Source organism: Mustelus asterias, chromosome 13 (assembly GCF_964213995.1).
Source record: "Mustelus asterias chromosome 13, sMusAst1.hap1.1, whole genome shotgun sequence".
NCBI classification, from domain to species: domain Eukaryota; kingdom Metazoa; phylum Chordata; class Chondrichthyes; order Carcharhiniformes; family Triakidae; genus Mustelus; species Mustelus asterias.
Genome location: NC_135813.1, coordinates 54016375 through 54031907, shown reverse-complemented (window position 1 = coordinate 54031907; position 15533 = coordinate 54016375). Strand labels below are relative to the sequence as shown.

The 15533-nt window shown below is 44.9% G+C and overlaps 1 protein-coding gene across 4 annotated transcripts in view; it reads left to right on the top strand.

Annotated features, from left to right (window-relative positions):
- The window catches only part of smpd4 (sphingomyelin phosphodiesterase 4), a 76856-nt gene that overhangs the window by 42159 nt on the left and 19164 nt on the right, over positions 1 to 15533 (top strand). For 2 of the 4 annotated variants that reach the window (XM_078226782.1, XM_078226780.1), the window contains 3 exons: positions 3742 to 3834; positions 9200 to 9351; positions 11668 to 11758. In XM_078226782.1, coding sequence (XP_078082908.1) covers positions 3742 to 3834; positions 9200 to 9351; positions 11668 to 11758 — 336 coding nt within the window. The remainder of the gene's footprint in view (positions 1 to 3741; positions 3835 to 9199; positions 9352 to 11667; positions 11759 to 15533) is intronic. The other 2 variants (XM_078226779.1, XM_078226781.1) reach the window with 1 other exon arrangement.

The following is a 15533-nucleotide window of genomic DNA, read 5'->3' as shown; positions in this document are numbered from 1 at the left end:
AGTGTCTTGTCAGACCATTTTGGAGGGCATTTCAGAGTCACCATGCTGTGGGTCTGGAGTCACGGGTAGGCCAGGCCAGGTAGGAACAGCAGATTTCCTTCCCTAAAGGACATTGGTGAAACAATGGGTTTTTATAACAATCAACAATGGTTTTATGGTCACTGTTACCAAAACTAGCTTTTTATTAAATAAATTTCAATTCCACTAAATGTCATGGTGGGATTCTAACTTGTCCCCAGAGCATTGGTGACACTACCACTGTGCCAGTGTAGCTGTTGTACTGGGTGGAGTATTTGACCAGGTCGTTTGCCCACACTTTAGAGCTCTGCTTCAGCTTTCCAGTTCGTGTTGATGCTTTGGGTGCATGTGCGTTATGTCTCTACATTATTTTCTTTTTTTTTCCCCCCTCGTCATCTTCATGGTCTCCGCTCTGATTCTGACTGTCTTGTGCATTCATGGCATTGCAAGCCAGGGCCGCAGGTATTCACTTTATTAGACCAACTAACCAGTGTTAACCCTTTTGAGGAAGAGGGTGCCCCCCCGTGCCGAGCAGAGGCCTGTGTTAAGATGATGGTGATGGTTGTTCTCTGCCTGCCTTCCAAATTGCATATGTGATTTCAAATTGTAAACAGCCTTGTCTGATGGGTTGAGCAGGTCTGCAGTAAGCAGTATCCAGCTGGTCCACCATCCAGTACACAATTGCACTAATTACTGGACACTAAAATGAACAAATGCTTAGCTTTTCACAAATGGGGCAAAAGTGAGGTGTGCATTTTAGAAACAGAGCATCCTTCAGAACTCAAAAGGGTTGACCTAATGTAATCTATTGCAGTGTTGTAACTGGGTTTATTTAACATATCCAGTTAAACTGAAAAGATGTATCTGAAAATTTCACATACCCATTGCAATACTGCACAGAAAACCCAGTGACAGCACTACTGCTTGCTTTTATTTCTCCTGGGCAGCCTCTGACTTTGGTACATTGACTAAACATGTATTTTTAAGAATTGGTAGTAAATTGAACATGTTTGTGTAGTGTACTTTCTCATTGTGTTTGATATTTGTAGTCAGAAATGGTTTAGCCCTTTACTGCCATCCAGTACTCATTCAGTACTGACAGATAATTCCCAATATCTAGAAATGGAAAGCTAGAGACTATGTGGAGTAACTCTTTAAAATGCTCCTCTTCTGACTCCTCAAAGTGTTCGTGCTAGGGAATGGCGCACTTTATTTTGAGGTATCCTTTGTCAGTATCAGGCAGTCCCAGGACAGGTACAGCACAGGTTAGATAGAGTAAAGCTCCTTCGATACTGCCCAACAAATCATTAGATTCAGGTTGTAGACAAACGCTTTGCAGTTTCAGTTTAGACCATAAGATATAGGAGCAGAATTAGGCCATTCAGTCCATCGTATCTGCTCTGCTGTTGGGTTTTTCAACCCCATTCTCCCACCTTTCCCTGTAACCTTTGATGCCTCACAGCGCCAGGGACCAGGGTTCGATTCCTGGGTTGGGTCACTATCTGTGTGGAGTTTGCATATTCTCCATGTAGAATCATAGAAAGAATCATAGAAACCCTACAGTGCAGAAAGAGGCCATTCGGCCCATCGAGTCTGCACCGACCACAATCCCACCCAGGCCCTACCCCCATATCCCTACATATTTACCCACTAATCCCTCTAACCGACCCATCTCAGGACACTAAGGGGCAATTTTAGCATGGCCAATCAACCTAACCCGCACATCTTTGGACTGTGGGAGGAAACCGGAGCACCCGGAGGAAACCCACGCAGACACGGGGAGAATGTGCAAACTCCACATGTGTCTGCTTGGGTTTCCTCCGGGTGCTCCGGTTTCCTCCCACACTCCAAAGATGTGCGGGTTAGGTTGATTGGCCATGCTATATTGCCCCTTGGTGTCAGGGGGACTAGCTAGGGTAAATAAATGGGGTTATGGGGATAGGACGTGGGTAGGATTGTGGTCGGTGCAGACTCAATTGGCCAAATGGCCTCCTGCTGCACTGTAGGATTCTAGATCTGTGTCTGTCTTAAAAACACTCAATGACCTGGCCTCCACAGCCTCCTGTGGCAATGAATTCCACAGATTCACCACCCTCTGGCTTAGGAAATTCCTCCTCATCTCGGTTCTAAAGGGTCGTCCCTTCACTCTGAGACTGTGCCCTCGGATCCTAGTCTCTCGTACTAATGGAAACATCATCCCCACGTCCACTCTATCCAGGCCTTTCAGTATTCAGAAAGTTTCAATGAGACCCCTCCCTTCATCCTTCTAAACTCCTTCGAGTACAAACCCAGAGTCCTCAAAAGCTCTTCATACATCAAGCTTTTCATTCCCGGGATCATTTTCATGGACCCTCTCCAAGGCGAACACTTCCTTCCTTAGATTCAGGGCCCAAAATCACTTACAATTCTCCAAATGTGGCCTTTTAAAGCCTCAACAGTGCATCCCTGCTCTTGTATTCAAGTCCCCTTGAAATGCATTGCATTTGCTCCTAACTACTAACTCAACCTGCAGGTTAACCTTAAGAGAATCCTGAACTAGGATTCCCAAGTCCCTCTGTGCTTTCAATTTAGAGTCATAGAGGTTAACAGCATGGAAACAGGCCCTTCGGCCCAACTTGCCCATGCCGCCCTTTTTTTAAAAACCCCTAAACTAATCCCAATTGCCCGCAGTTGGCCCATATCCCTCTATTCCCATCATACCCATGAAACTATCTAAAATAGAGTCATAGAGGTTTACAGCATGGAAACAGTTTCTGAATTCTCTTGCTTTTTAGAAAATAGTCTGCCCTCCTCTTCCTACCAAAGTGCATAACCTCACACTTTCCCACCTTTTATTCCATCTGCCACTTCTTTGCCCACTCTCCTAACCTGTCCAAGTCCTTCTGAAGTCTCCCCGCCTCCTCAATACTAGCTGTTCCTCTGCCTATCTTTGTATCATCTGCAAACTTAGTTTGACCTGAGGCTTGTCAGTGAGACCTATGGAACGCCCATAATCAGTACCGGGACCTTGTGCACAGCAAGGCACTGGCATCTGCAAATTAGCACATGACTTGGGTGTAACTATAAGACTATATTTGTGAAGCAGAGAACAAAGACATTCGATTTTTGGCAAGGACCATCTTTCGGTGATGAATTTAAAACTATAAAGTGCAATAATCATGCATCACTCCAGGATAATGTTACTCTAATTCATGCTGTATCTGCCCTGGGAACGTTTGATATGTAGAGGAACTTGGTGTTAGCACAGGGTTAGCACTGATTCCAGCTCATGTGTAAGAGGTGGTTGGCCTCAGAGCAGTGATAAGTCTTACTAAACCTCCATTTTGAGTCAAAATGAGTTTTCTCTTTCAAGCCCTTATCATTACAGTAATTTACAGTAGTGTTGTATCTGGTAATCTGACAGCATTCTGGTCTGCTAACTAATCACCTGATGCAATGATCAATTTCTCCAATTCCAATACAATTCAATAGCTGTAACATTTTTAAAAATATTTTAAATCTAGTAAATTTTTTTAGTGGTGCTTTTGTGACATGCTTTCATGAAACTTATTTTTGTAAGTTGGAGGTTGGCAGTGAAGAGGTTAAATGTTTCTGTGTATATTGAATGTGGCTAGTGATGAATGTTTAAAAGTCGATTTGCTGTGTTTATAATTTGTTTTTCTCTCTCTCTCTGGATTAATGCTTTCCCTCTGTGTTGTCTTGTTCTCGGATGCTAACCCTCAGCTGGAGGTGTTACAGTACCGCCTGGGTATCTGCAGTACTCAGTACAGCACTGCATCGCCACTGCCTGGCCATGGCACCTTCCACACCTACCAAGTACCTTTTTATTTTTATTTTTGGTGTCTCAGTTTAATCTTGTCAGCCACATGGTAAAACTCAGAATATGTGGTAACTGGATAATGTCAATCAGTAACTGTTCTGGGGTTACAGATTTCAGTATTGTGCTTGATTTAAGAAAACTGCTTGTCCTGTGTTGGGACTCTTAACTGAAAATATGCATACACTGGTGAAGCAGATACTGTGTGTAAAGATTCAGGTGGTTGTCTGTGTGTGGGCCTAGGACACCAGGAAACGAGAACAGATAACCAGGCCATCGTTTTGGGTCAATTTGTGCCACATTGTGCAATACAAGAATGTGGCCTCTGCAGAACTGGAGATTGAAGAAAAATAATTGTTGGAAAAACACCTGTCAAGTAACACGCTTTTTAATAATCCTATTTCTTGACCTTGCTGTCTCTTCCGGATTCTCAATCTCCCTATTGATGCTGCTTCCAAGTGTCTTGATTGATTTCTTTTTGTGTGCTAACACTTTTCCCCTCAGCAGTATCATAGAATCCTACAGTGCAGAAGAAGGCCATTCGGCCCATCGAGTCTGCACTGACCACAATCCCACCCAGGCCCTATCCCCATAACCTCCATGCATCTGCCCTAGCTAGTCCTCCTGACACTAAGGGGCAATTTAGCATGGCCAATCCACCTAACCCGCACATTTTTGGACTGTGGGAGGAATTCGGAGCACCCGGAGGAAACCCATTCAGGCACGGGGATAATGTGCAAACTCCATACGATAGTGACCCAAGCTGGGAATTGAACCCAGGTTCTTGACGCTGTGAGGCAGCAGTGCTAGCCACTGTGTTGCTGTTGTTGACTCTCAGTCCAAAAGCCTACTTTTCTTTGTGTTACACTCTCTCTCGTTGTTACACTCAGGCAAGGTGAACAAGAACTTTCAAGTATCCAAGACTCAATCAGTGAAGTATTAAAGATAAGTGTTGCAAAGAGTGAGGGATGTAAACTGCTGATTTTATTTGAGAGGAAAATTAGAAAATGCCCAGTAAAGAATTGGAATGAATTTTTGTTGTCCCATTGAGCGTTACAGAGGAGTTGAAGGTGTAATGGACTTATTACAGTGCAGAGGAGGCCATTCAGCCCATCAAGTCTGCACCAACTCTCTGAAAGAACATCTTACCTAGGTCCGCCCTGATAACCCCGCACATTTACCATAGCTAATCCACCTAATCTCCACATCTTCAGACTGAAGGAGGAAACCCATGCAGACGTGGGGAGAACATGCAAACTTTACACGGACGGTCACTCAAGGTCAGAATCGAACCCAGGCCTCTGGTGCTAAGAGGCAGCAGTGCTAACCACCGTGTCGCCCCAATGATGATGATTCAACTATTGCATGTATGGGGCAAGCAACGGAGCAGAGCGGGTGAGACCTGAAGAAAAGTTGCATTGGACAACTGAGGAAGATGCTGTTATGAAGAAAGAGCGGTAATGCTCTGAAAGTCCTGAGTAGTTGGGAAGAGAAAGGGGCCACCAATATCAGCACAGTTGGTCATCTGAGAGATGATCTGGAGCCTATCTTTCAGTGAGAAGCCATATCTTCAGAGGTACAGGCATATTGTGCAGATTGCAGTGTTGGGGAGCAGAACTGCACGGGAGACTAGGGGCCCATCCCCATAACCCCATGCATTTCCCACAGCCAATCTGCCTAATCTGCACATCTTTGGCGTGTAGGAGGAAACTGGAGCACCCAGAGGAAACTTGCGCAGACACAAGGAGAATGTGCAAAATCCACACACAGTTGGTTTGGAATAGTTGACCGAGGAAGTCCGAGTCATCACAGCACAGGAGAAGTCCATTCAGCCCACCAAGTCCGTACTGGCTCTCAGTCATTCAGTCCCATTGCTCTGCAAATTTCCCTCAAGTGCCCATCAAATTTCCTTTTGAAATCATTGGTCATCTCCACTGCCACCCACTCTCTTGGTCAGAGTTCCAGGTCATTACCATTCGCTGTGTTTTTAAAACAATCTTCCCCTCATCCCCCTGTGTCTCTTGCACAACCTCCCAGTCCTTGTGCCATCAGCCATTGGGAGCAGCTTTTCTTTGTCCAAACCTGTTATAATCTTGAACACTTCTATCGAATCCCTCCTCAAACTTTGCTCCAAGGGGAACAACCCCAGCTTCTCCAACCTAACCTTGTAACTAAAATTCCCCCCTGCCCCCATCCCTGGAACTGTTCTGGTCATTCACACCCTTGGATTCTTTGGATTGACAGCAGGATAGAGTATTTACACTGTAGGTCAGAGTTTGATATTTACCTGCCTATGTCTTTCATTCTTGATGGAAAATAACTTGAGGCAGTGAAGGTAAAAGGAACTTGTTTCTGTCAACAATGTCAAAACATTAAAATATAACCTCCTGTCAGATATGGAGTTCTGGAAAAGGTGGGCATGGATCTGGGAAGCGAAATGAGAGGAAAGGAAGGTTGAAGTTAGGACAACAGTTTATAAGGACAGTTATGGTTTTTTTTTAGGTGAAGGGTGGTGTTGGTGAGATGGCACTTGCACCCAGGATGTATGTCATTCCCATACTGAGCTGCAGCTGTTGAGGCCAATTTAAAGATAAATAGCATTGACCAAAGTCAACTGGTGCTTTTTCCCCTGGCTCTCTTCTGCCTTCTGGTCTTTTCTTCTGTCCTCTGCTTTTTCTGCACTCTTTCTACCAGATTGATTCCGGGGATGAAGGGGTTGACGTATGAGGAGAGATTAAACAGCTTGGGCTTATACTCGCTGGAGTTTAGAAGGATGAGAGGGGATTTGATCAGGGATTTTAGAATTTTAAAAGGGATTGATAAAGTAAATGTAAACCAAATGTTTCCTCTTTCGGGACAATCTAGAACAAGAGGTCACAGGTATAGGTTGAGAGGCGGTAGATTTAAAACTGAGATGAGGAGGAACTACTTCTCGCAGAGGGCGGTGAATTTGTGAAACTCGCTGCCCCATAGCGCGGTGGAGTCTGAATCATCGAATGGTTTCAAGAGGGAGATAAATATATTAATTTTTAAAAAAGGAAAGAGGGATATAGGGAACAGGTGGGGAGGTGGATTTGAGACCAGGGAGAAATCGGCCATGATCTGATTGAATGACACAGCAGGCTCGAATGGCTAAATTTGCCTAATTCCGATGTTCCTAGCCTTCCTAAAGTGTGGTGACCAGAACTGGACATAATCCAGCTGTGGCCTCACCAAAGCTTTATAAAGGTTGAGCACATCTCCCCTGCTTTTCTACTCGATACTTCTCGTTCTGAAGCCTTACTGACCACTTTCAATGTGTCCCACTGCCTTCAAAGATCAACACTATAGGGAATGTAACTTGGATATCTGCAAGACAAACTTGGACAAATACCTGGAAGAGAAACCTCATCTAATACACTATGAATAGATCTGATCAAGCTTTGAGATTTTCTGTGTTTTTGAATTAACCTTTGACAATTATGTGGCATGATTTGATTTGCATATTGCCTTGGATGAATTGCCCATTTACCATGTGGCTTTTTTTGTGGTATGTTGGTTCTCTCCTGTTATCGTTGCTTCAAGCCAGCATTTCTCTTGGATGGCACTGAAGGGCTGTTGATAAAAGGATAGATGGAGAAACCCTGTGGTTTTTAATTTGGCTGTTCCTGTCTGTTCTCCCCATGCTCCTGTTAGATGTCAGTTGTAAACTCTGCAATGCACTTGCCTGCTTGATGCATGTTTTGATGTTTGGGATGGAGAGTGCCAAATGCTGTCTTCCATAGGCAGCGAGATGTTAGTGCCAGAGTAGGTTTTATAAGGAGGAAGCTCAAAACCATTTTTGTACATGAAAGATCGTGAGTTCTGTTCCCCCAAAACAGTCTTCAGTGAATTGCAGCATTCGATTGCAGACATGACTTTTACCCTTTGTTCATCCAAGAGAAATCCTGGGCTCTGCATGTTTTCCAATCAGTTCAGTGTCTGTGTGTGTTTTATTTTTTGGGCGGGTGGTTTATTAATGGGGTATTGTGATTTCACACATGGATTTCCTGCTGGTGCTGTGACTGAAGATGGCCCTGCCCCTTCAGGAAGGGGTTGTCCCTGTTCCAGATAACACTGAGAACTGCAGTGGGCATGGAGGGGTGTCCTATTTGGGGCTTAGCAGGTAACCTGGATAATGTGACAATTAATATTTTGTTTATGAAGCCATAATCTGAGCTTTGAGATTTGGATGCTGGAGTGGGGCTGGTCAATGCGAAATCTGTCAAATTACTGGATCAAAGCAGTATCAGGGGGGTGAGCTCAGCATCCAGGCTGGTCCTGAATGTAATTACTGAGCAAAGCCACACAGCGCAGAGAGTTCCAGCCCCCTCTCTCTCTCTCGGTGCTTGACCAGAGAAAGCTGTTAAAATGCAAACAGCATGGGACCTGGCAGCTCACGGAGGGAGCAGTTTGATTGGAGTCAGGGTGTATCATTATGATTGCCCCCTTGTCTTCTCCGCCTCCTTGGTGATGATGCAGGCAATCCATGTTTTCCCAAATGCATTTCCTTTCCCACTCAGCAGTGTTCTGCCACTGGATTCTTTGAAATTAAGAATCACACCAACTTTCCCTACTCTCACTTTTGAAGATTGTGGCTCACTCGGGCTGAATTCTCTGTCCTCTGTAATTTAACATTTTTGACTTCAATTGGATTTCCTTAACCTTTGAGTCCTCCGTACCCACTGAAATTACTGACTCTCGGGGTCTCATGGATCCCTGCTGATACCTTCCCAATTGGTTGCTTTTTGTTTGCGAGTCTATGCACTGAGTGTGAGCTATTCAGGGTGAAATCGAAGCCTTGTCCTCACATGATGTTCGCACTATCCAAACACAAGCCACAACAATACAGCTGGGAGCAGGAACCCAGGCTAATCTGTGTTTTTTGATCTTCGTTCCTCATTCCTCTGACCATCACCTTGGTCAGAATCTATTATCTGCACAGAAGGGACTTCTGGACTGGATGGCCCAGTCACACACAAGTGATGCATTATTTTAAACAAGAATCATAGGATTCGGATGGGGTGATGCTTGAACAGGCCATGCTACAGACTGAGACCCAGGTATTATCTCATTTCCCATAACATAGGCTGCTGAGACTAGAAGCGAGGAAATCAATAATCCTGGAAATGTACCTATGGAGTGGACTAAAGTGGATATAAATTATGCTAATGTATTTCAGTTTATTTCTGTTAACTCTACCCGGATTAGATGAGATCAATTGGTAGTTGTCATGTGCAGGTAGTTCACTTGGTCAAATGGATTTGTACATTAACTTACTGCCTTCACATTGAGTTGAGCGTGTGTGTGCTTCGCATTTCCTGACATCTGTTCTATATTTAATAGGAGCCCTTCACTCCAACAGAGGAGCATGTGCTAATGGTGAGACTGCTGGTGAAGCACCTCCACTGTTTCTCCAGCAGCATCAAACAGGAGCAAGCCTTCCCCTCACCTTCAACTCATTCTCACACTGGCAGCCCACTGGAGGAATTCAAGAGGTTAGCCGCTTGTTTCTCTGAATTGTGTGTTTGTTAATGTTTCCAATGGGCTAAGGAGTAGACAGGGGGTCGGGGTAATGGGGCAAGTATTCTCAATTGCAGCATGTGACCAGTGGTGTCCAGGAAGGATCTGTGTAAGGCCCAAATATTCATTATCAACTTAGACAATGGGATCGAAAGTCACCTGTCCAAGTTTTCCACTGACACAATGGTAGATTGACTTGTAAGCAGCGTAGATGGAAGCACAACCTTTGTATTGATAACTAAGTGGATGAACAAAACTGGCAAATGGATTTTTAAAAAGTCATCCACTTAGACCTAAAAAGGATAGAGCAGGGAACTTTCTAAATGATGAAAAACTACAAACAGTGGCAGTTCACAGAGAGAAATACATAAACAAAGGTTCTAAACAAGCGGGCGGCACACTGCTGCCTCACAGCGCCAGGGACCCAGGTTCAATTCCTGACTCGGGAGTCTGTGTGGAGTTTGCACGTTCTCCCTGTATCTGTGTGGGTTTCCTCCGGGTGCTTCGGTTTCCTCCCACAGTCCAAAGCTGTGCAAGTTAGGTGGTTTGGCCACGCTAAATTGCCCCTGATCAGGTGGATTAGCCATGGTGAAGTGCACAGGGTTACGGGGAAGAGTCGGTGCAGACACAATGGGCTGGGTGGCCTCATTCTGCACTATAGGAATTCTATGGTTCTATGATAAATGCAGAAAATAATCAACAAGACTAATAGAATTCTTTATAGAGGAGTGAAATACGAAGGGGGTCGAAGTCATGCTTCAGCTATACAAAGCCCTGATTAAACCATATCTCGTGTACAGATCTGGGCACTGCACCTTACAGCTATATTGGCTTTGGAGAAAATTATAGGTTTACCACAATGATACCTGGGCTCTGAGAATTCAATTATAAAGGAAGGTTGAACAAACTGGGATTCTACTGCCTGGAATTTAGGAATGATTGATCAAGGTTTTCAGGATAATAAGGGGAACAGTTAGGGTAGATGAAGAGGAACTATTTTCACTGTTGGTGAGTGTAGGACCAAGGGCATAGTCCAAAAATTAAAGCCCAATCTTTGCAGAAGAGAACTAGGAAACATTTTGCCGCAGAATAGGTGGCAGAAGTTTGGAATTCTCTGCTGCAAATAGCAACTGATGATAGATCAATTTAATTCTGTTTTGGGGACAGGCTGTGGGCAGACTAATGCAATCCCTATTCTCCTCCCCTACTGTCTATAAATCAGTAAGCTTTTTGGGAGGAAATGCACATGTGTTTTTAAACCACATTTACCATGTGTAATGTGCTTAGCTGTCTGAATAATAAAAGTTTTCATTAAAAGTCCTGAGATGGTATAGAATGCCAGGTTTGGAACAGCGATAAATCACTTGCCAATCCACGTAGATGCTGAATGGGCTAGAGTAGAGAAATAGTGGTGTTTCCATTTTGTGTGGAGATATAAAGAGCTGGTGGTGGAGTATATCCACAGGGCTATCGTCAGTTAATGCTGGACTCTTGGTAGGGCCACACGTGGGGAGGTGTGTTTGCCAAAAACATTTGTAGCAGGGAGCAATAAGACTGATCTAAATGCAAAGGAGCATAGTGAGGAAATCTGGGGAAGCTCAATGGTTGCTAGAGTAGTGATCTCGTATGAGGACTGCAAGATGATAAATAGAATAGGATAATAAATCCAGAATATTCCTTAAAATTCATTAGGAATGTAAACCGGAATACTTGAATTTAACTCAGCAAAATTAAATGTTAAGTTGATAAGTTTCCCCAAGGGGACAAACATTTGGAGTCAGGCTGGGTAACAGAGGGAAATATCTAGTGCTGAAATTAGTATTGCTGTGATGTGAGGGCCAGCAGAATGGGCTGTCACGGGAGACAGGAGGGATGAGCTTTGCTCGGCAAATCAAAGGGATGGTGGCTGGGTTTATTGAAGGGATGCGATTATCAAGCAAATGGCTCTCCAATCTTGGCTTTGATCATTTTTATTCACTGTCAGGGTGTGGGTGACATGGCTGACGCTTGTTCATTCCTTACTGCCCTCTGAAGTAGTTAGTTTTATCTCTGAATGTGTGTGCGTTATCAATAATGGTAATAGATTTAATAAGAGGAAATGTTTTTGTGTTTGGGTTCAATGTGATGTGTGCAGTGTCTTTTACCCTCTGGGTTGGAGGAGGTTACATTGCAACATTGAAGGCTGAATTACAGAAAGTGATGCTGTCAATTTCTGTAGTGCCATCTTTCTCCATTTCACAACGATGTCTGTTTTGTTAAAGTGTGAGTAATTTGTTCTGATTTTCTTGCAGGGCTGTGATTTCATGCTTTTTTCAGCAGAAGCTTTATGTATTCCTGCAGCATTGTTTCAGCCACTGGCCCCTGGATGCCTCCTTTCGAGCTGTATGTTACAATCTAGCACTGCTTTATTCACTATGTACTTCAGTTCCTTGTATAAATGTTAATTCTGTGTTAATCTACTAAGAGCGCAGTAACTAGCACCAGATTTCCTAGTTGAAATGTTTGCCAAAGTTCTAGCTTTGCCATGTTATGATGCTGGGAAGTGAATTTCACACTGGTTGGCATTTGCAGAAACTTATTGAGATTGTTGAAAGCTGGGAGATTGACTGGCAACTTTACAACGTGTTTAACCGAAGTCAAATTTAAAATTCTCATCTTTAAACCCCACCTCCTCTCTGAAGTTTCCTCCAGCCTTACAACTTCCCACAAAACCTTAGCTCCTCTGCACTCTGTTCACTCACTCCTCCCCACCTTTAATGGCCATTAGTGGTGTCACCACCATTAATGGCCATGCCTTCAATTGCTTAAGCTCAATGAACTGGTATTCCCTCTGCCTCCACCACCAACACCTCCCTTAAACCCCAATACTTTGTGTGATATTATAAAACAAGTGATAGCCTTGGTCAAAGTTGAGATCTATCCCAGTACATGAAATTTGAATGTTACAGAACAACATTAGAACACTGGTGAACTTTTACTATTCTAACAGGTCACAGTGTCATCCTTGAGTGTGTCTAGTGTACTGCTACCAATATAAGAAATAGCAGGAGTAGACCATTTGGCCCATCAAGCCTGCTCCATCGGTCAGTACGATCATGGCTGATCTTGGGCTTCAACTCCCATTTTCCTGCCTGTTCCCCATATCCCTTAATTCTGAGACCAAATATCTCTCTATCCCAGACTTAAATATATTCAACAATGAAGCATTCACAACCCTCTGGGGTAGAGAATTCCAAAGATTCACAACGCTTGGAGTGAAACCGTTTCTCCTAACCTCAACATAAATGATTGGTCCCTTATCCTGAGACTGGGTTTTTGATTCCCTGACCAGCGGAAACAATCTCTGTGTCTACCATAACAAATCTCGTCAGAATTTTATATGTTTCAATGACATTGCCTCTCATCCTTAAACTCCAGAGAATATAAGCCCAATTTACTCAGCATCTCAACACGGAACATAAGAACTAGGAGCAGGAGTCGGCCATCTGGCCCCTCGTGCCTGCTCCGCCATTCAATAAGATCATGGCTGATCTTTTTGTGGACTCAGTTCCACTTACCCGCCCGCTCACCATAACCCTTAATTCCTTTACTGTTCAAAAATTTGTCTATCCTTGACTTAAAAACATTCAATGAGGTAGCCTCAACTGCTTCCATGGGTAGGGAATTCCACAGATTCCCAACCCTTTGTGCGAAGAAGTCCCTCCTCAACTCAGTCCTAAATCTGCTTCCCCTTATTTTGAGGCTATGTCCCCTAGTTCTAGTTTCACCCACCAGTGGAAACAACTCCCCTGCTTCTATCTTATCTATTCCCTTCATAATCTTATATGTTTCTAAAAGATCTCCCCTCATTCTTCTCCGATCTCCCCTCATTCTTCTCCGATCTCCCCTCATTCTTCTCCGATCTCCCCTCATTCTTCTCCGATCTCCCCTCATTCTTCTCCGATCTCCCCTCATTCTTCTCCGATCTCCCCTCATTCTTCTCCGATCTCCCCTCATTCTTCTCCGATCTCCCCTCATTCTTCTCCGATCTCCCCTCATTCTTCTCCGATCTCCCCTCATTCTTCTCCGATCTCCCCTCATTCTTCTCCGATCTCCCCTCATTCTTCTCCGATCTCCCCTCATTCTTCTCCGATCTCCCCTCATTCTTCTCCGATCTCCCCTCATTCTTCTCCGATCTCCCCTCATTCTTCTCCGATCTCCCCTCATTCTTCTCCGATCTCCCCTCATTCTTCTCCGATCTCCCCTCATTCTTCTCCGATCTCCCCTCATTCTTCTCCGATCTCCCCTCATTCTTCTCCGATCTCCCCTCATTCTTCTCCGATCTCCCCTCATTCTTCTCCGATCTCCCCTCATTCTTCTCCGATCTCCCCTCATTCTTCTCCGATCTCCCCTCATTCTTCTCCGATCTCCCCTCATTCTTCTCCGATCTCCCCTCATTCTTCTCCGATCTCCCCTCATTCTTCTCCGATCTCCCCTCATTCTTCTCCGATCTCCCCTCATTCTTCTCCGATCTCCCCTCATTCTTCTCCGATCTCCCCTCATTCTTCTCCGATCTCCCCTCATTCTTCTCCGATCTCCCCTCATTCTTCTCCGATCTCCCCTCATTCTTCTCCGATCTCCCCTCATTCTTCTCCGATCTCCCCTCATTCTTCTCCGATCTCCCCTCATTCTTCTCCGATCTCCCCTCATTCTTCTCCGATCTCCCCTCATTCTTCTCCGATCTCCCCTCATTCTTCTCCGATCTCCCCTCATTCTTCTCCGATCTCCCCTCATTCTTCTCCGATCTCCCCTCATTCTTCTCCGATCTCCCCTCATTCTTCTCCGATCTCCCCTCATTCTTCTCCGATCTCCCCTCATTCTTCTCCGATCTCCCCTCATTCTTCTCCGATCTCCCCTCATTCTTCTCCGATCTCCCCTCATTCTTCTCCGATCTCCCCTCATTCTTCTCCGATCTCCCCTCATTCTTCTCCGATCTCCCCTCATTCTTCTCCGATCTCCCCTCATTCTTCTCCGATCTCCCCTCATTCTTCTCCGATCTCCCCTCATTCTTCTCCGATCTCCCCTCATTCTTCTCCGATCTCCCCTCATTCTTCTCCGATCTCCCCTCATTCTTCTCCGATCTCCCCTCATTCTTCTCCGATCTCCCCTCATTCTTCTCCGATCTCCCCTCATTCTTCTCCGATCTCCCCTCATTCTTCTCGTCCCAGGGACCAGCTTAATGAATCTTCACTGTACCATCTCCAATGCAAGTATATCCTTTCTTAAATGTGGGGGACCAAATCTGCGCACTGTATCCCAGATGTGGCCTCACCAAAACTCTTTACAATTATAACGAGGCTTTGTTATTTTTGTACTCCAATTTCAACTCTTCCAAGTCTCATACCTTTTTTAAAAAAAAATCTACTTTTTTATTCTTGCAACTAATGACCTCCATCTAATTCGGGAGAATGAGAAATATATAGACAGTAGCTTCAGGGAGATAGTTACACCTAAGCAGCAGAGCACAGGAAATTGGGTTACTGTAAGGAGAGGAAATGGCAGTGTGAAAGGACAGGCAGAGCAGGGTTCCCCTGTGACCATACCCCTCCACAACAGGTATACTGAATTGGATATTGTTGTGGGAGATGCTTTACCTGGGACAAGCTACTGATACTGAGTCTGGTTCTACAGCGCAAAAGGGTGGGATGAAGAAGAGGAGAGCAGTAGTGATAAGGGACTCAGTGGTCAGAGGTACGGACAGGAGGTTCTGTGGTCGGGACAGAGACTCCCGCATGGTTTGTTGCCTCCCAGGTGCCAAGGTCAGCGATGTTTCTGATCGCGTGCACAGCGTTCTGAAGTGGGAAGGTGATCAGCCAGATGTCATGGTACATGTCGGTACCAATGACATGGGAAGGAAGAGTGAGGAGGTCCTAAAGAGTGAGCACAAAGAGCTTGGAAGGAAGTTAAAAAGCAGGACCCCGAGGGTAGTAATCTCAGGATTGCTACCTGAGCCACGTGCCAGTGAGGGCAGGAGTAGGATGCTTGGGCGGATGAACACGTGGCTGAGGAACTGGTGCAGGGGGCAGGGTTTCCAATTCTTGGATCATTGGGACCTCTTCTGGGGCAGGTGGGACCTGTACAAGAGAGACGGGTTACACCTAAACTACAAGGGGACCAA